This window comes from Carlito syrichta, unplaced genomic scaffold, assembly GCF_000164805.1.
Source record: "Carlito syrichta isolate Samal-C Ts95f unplaced genomic scaffold, Tarsius_syrichta-2.0.1 Scaffold304514, whole genome shotgun sequence".
Classification (NCBI taxonomy): Eukaryota; Metazoa; Chordata; class Mammalia; order Primates; family Tarsiidae; genus Carlito; species Carlito syrichta.
Window position 1 is genome coordinate 194,819 of NW_007248610.1, and position 2,007 is coordinate 196,825.

The 2,007-nt window shown below is 45.6% G+C and overlaps 1 protein-coding gene across 7 annotated transcripts in view; it reads left to right on the forward strand.

Annotated features, from left to right (window-relative positions):
• Positions 1-294: 294 nt before the first annotated feature.
• Positions 295-2,007, forward strand: part of TPD52 (tumor protein D52) — a 75,599-nt gene continuing 73,886 nt past the window's right edge. For all 7 annotated transcript variants that reach the window (XM_021713382.1, XM_008060091.2, XM_008060094.2 and 4 more), the window contains exon 1: positions 295-706. In XM_021713382.1, coding sequence (XP_021569057.1) covers positions 568-706 — 139 coding nt within the window. In that variant the 5' untranslated portion in view covers positions 295-567. The remainder of the gene's footprint in view (positions 707-2,007) is intronic.

Here is a 2,007-nt window from a genome sequence, read left to right on the forward strand (position 1 = left end):
TAAACCAGGAAGCTTGGCTTTCAAAATTCTACCATAATCCAGAGTGGAAAAAAGTATCACCCAGATGGCATTTGCGGGCGATTACTGACGGGTAATCCTTCCTTGTCCTAGAAGATTAAGGCTGGCCTATGTTGTCGTGGTCAGCTGACTGTTTTTTTTTTTTTAATTGTGGCTTCTTGTCCTCCTTCCAGCATGTGACGTTTGCTTGAACTGTTTGTACATCTGAACATATTGCAGCACCTGGCCCTCCTTTGTTGACTGAGGAAAGTGCCCTCCCCTGCCAGGTTTGTTCACTGTTGACTGAAATTGACACCAGGCGGTGAATAGAGTCCCTCCTCAGGTTGCTGGGCTCAGTCATTTATTAAATAGGGCTGCTTGTCAGGAGGGCGTGAAGTCTCCAGAAGGAAATGCCCCACCTGGGCCCGGAAGCTGTGCCCGGAAGCTGGGGCCTCTAACCCCGGGGTTGATTTCTTCGGTGAGGTTGCAAAGGATATATGGTCAAAGTGGCACTCAGTTGAGGAAGAATATTGGGCAGTTCTGAAGCCATGCGTTCTGCGTTTGTCTGGGATGGATTGTAGAGAGATGGACTTATACGAGGACTACCAGTCCCCGTTTGATTTTGAAGCAGGTGTGAACAAAAGCTATCTCTACTTGTCTCCTAGTGGAAATCCATCTCCGCCCGGATCACCTACTCCTCAGAAACTTGGTAACTACCAATTTCGTAAAGTTGAACTTGCTTGTAATAAAAACTAGACATAGCTTGGGGTTTGCCTAGCTTTAAAATTATTAGTGTAAAAATGCACCAGGGTGTTGCTTTATTGGAACTAGCTAACAAAGCTATTCTAGATTCAAAGCAGAGTGATAGGTGGCTCGTTAAATATTTAGACTGTGTACTGGGCAGTTAGATTTTAAAACTAGTACTGTTTATATGATCATAAGAGTTATGTTGATATTCTCAGTTCATTTAGAGTTTGTTGAGCTGGTAAATAAAAGGAAAAAAGGAGGCATCTGAAGTTCTTGGCTTCCAGTTACCTAGGCAATTTATAACAACTTTCTTGATTTTTATCTTTAGTAACACGAGACGTAGCCATCTGAAGCACTGACTAAATTCAAGCTCCTGCGAATGGGTGTCCTAGGTCTTGTTATAGGATATTGAGAGAAACTTGGAGAAATTCCTAGGCAAGAACTTTTTAAAAAAGAAAATCTCAAGCCATGCTCAAGTGGCTCAGCCTGTAATCCCGCACTTTGGGAGGCTGAGATGAGTGGATTGCCTGAGCCCGCGGGTTTGAGACCTGCCTGGGCAACTTGGCGAGACCTCATCTCTACAATAAATAAAAAATTAACTGGGCGTGGTAGCGTGTGTCTGTAGTTCCAGCTACTGGGAAGGCAGAGGCGGAAGGATCGCTGGAGCCCAGCAGGTTGAGGCTGCGGTGGCCCGGAGCGGCCACTGCACTCCAGCCTGGGTGACAGTGAGACTCCAACTCAAAAAAAAAAAAAGAAAAAGAAAAACTCAAAATTGCTGTACCTTTGGAAGCAGTTATTCCTTATGCCTGCCAGTGTGAGTTTACTGTGAAGGCTAGGAGCGCCGTCAGGGATCGTCTTCCTTGGCCAGCACAGGGAGCACGGAGCAAGAGGTTGTGTCAGCCATCACCCAGGCCGTGCCCTCATGTTATAGTTCACGCTGGGGGACGGTAAATGACCTCCTCTGTAGCTTGCGGAAGAAACAACCAGGTTTCCCCAGAAGAAGTTAATGTTTTCCTTGTTAATGAAGAATAGGGCACATCCTATACTTTTTAAGATTAAAAAGCAGGAATTTAAAAAAACATGATAAAGGCTACAGCATGAAACCTAATTTAAAGTGTCAGGTTTGTGTATTTGCCTACAACAGGGAATTTCTCCTGTGCTTGACCCTGCCTTGTCTATGTGGCCCACCTCAGATCTCTGCAATAAAGGGACTTGCGCTCACTTTGCCTAGTCCTTCCCTCCTTCCCTCCTTCCCTCCCTCCC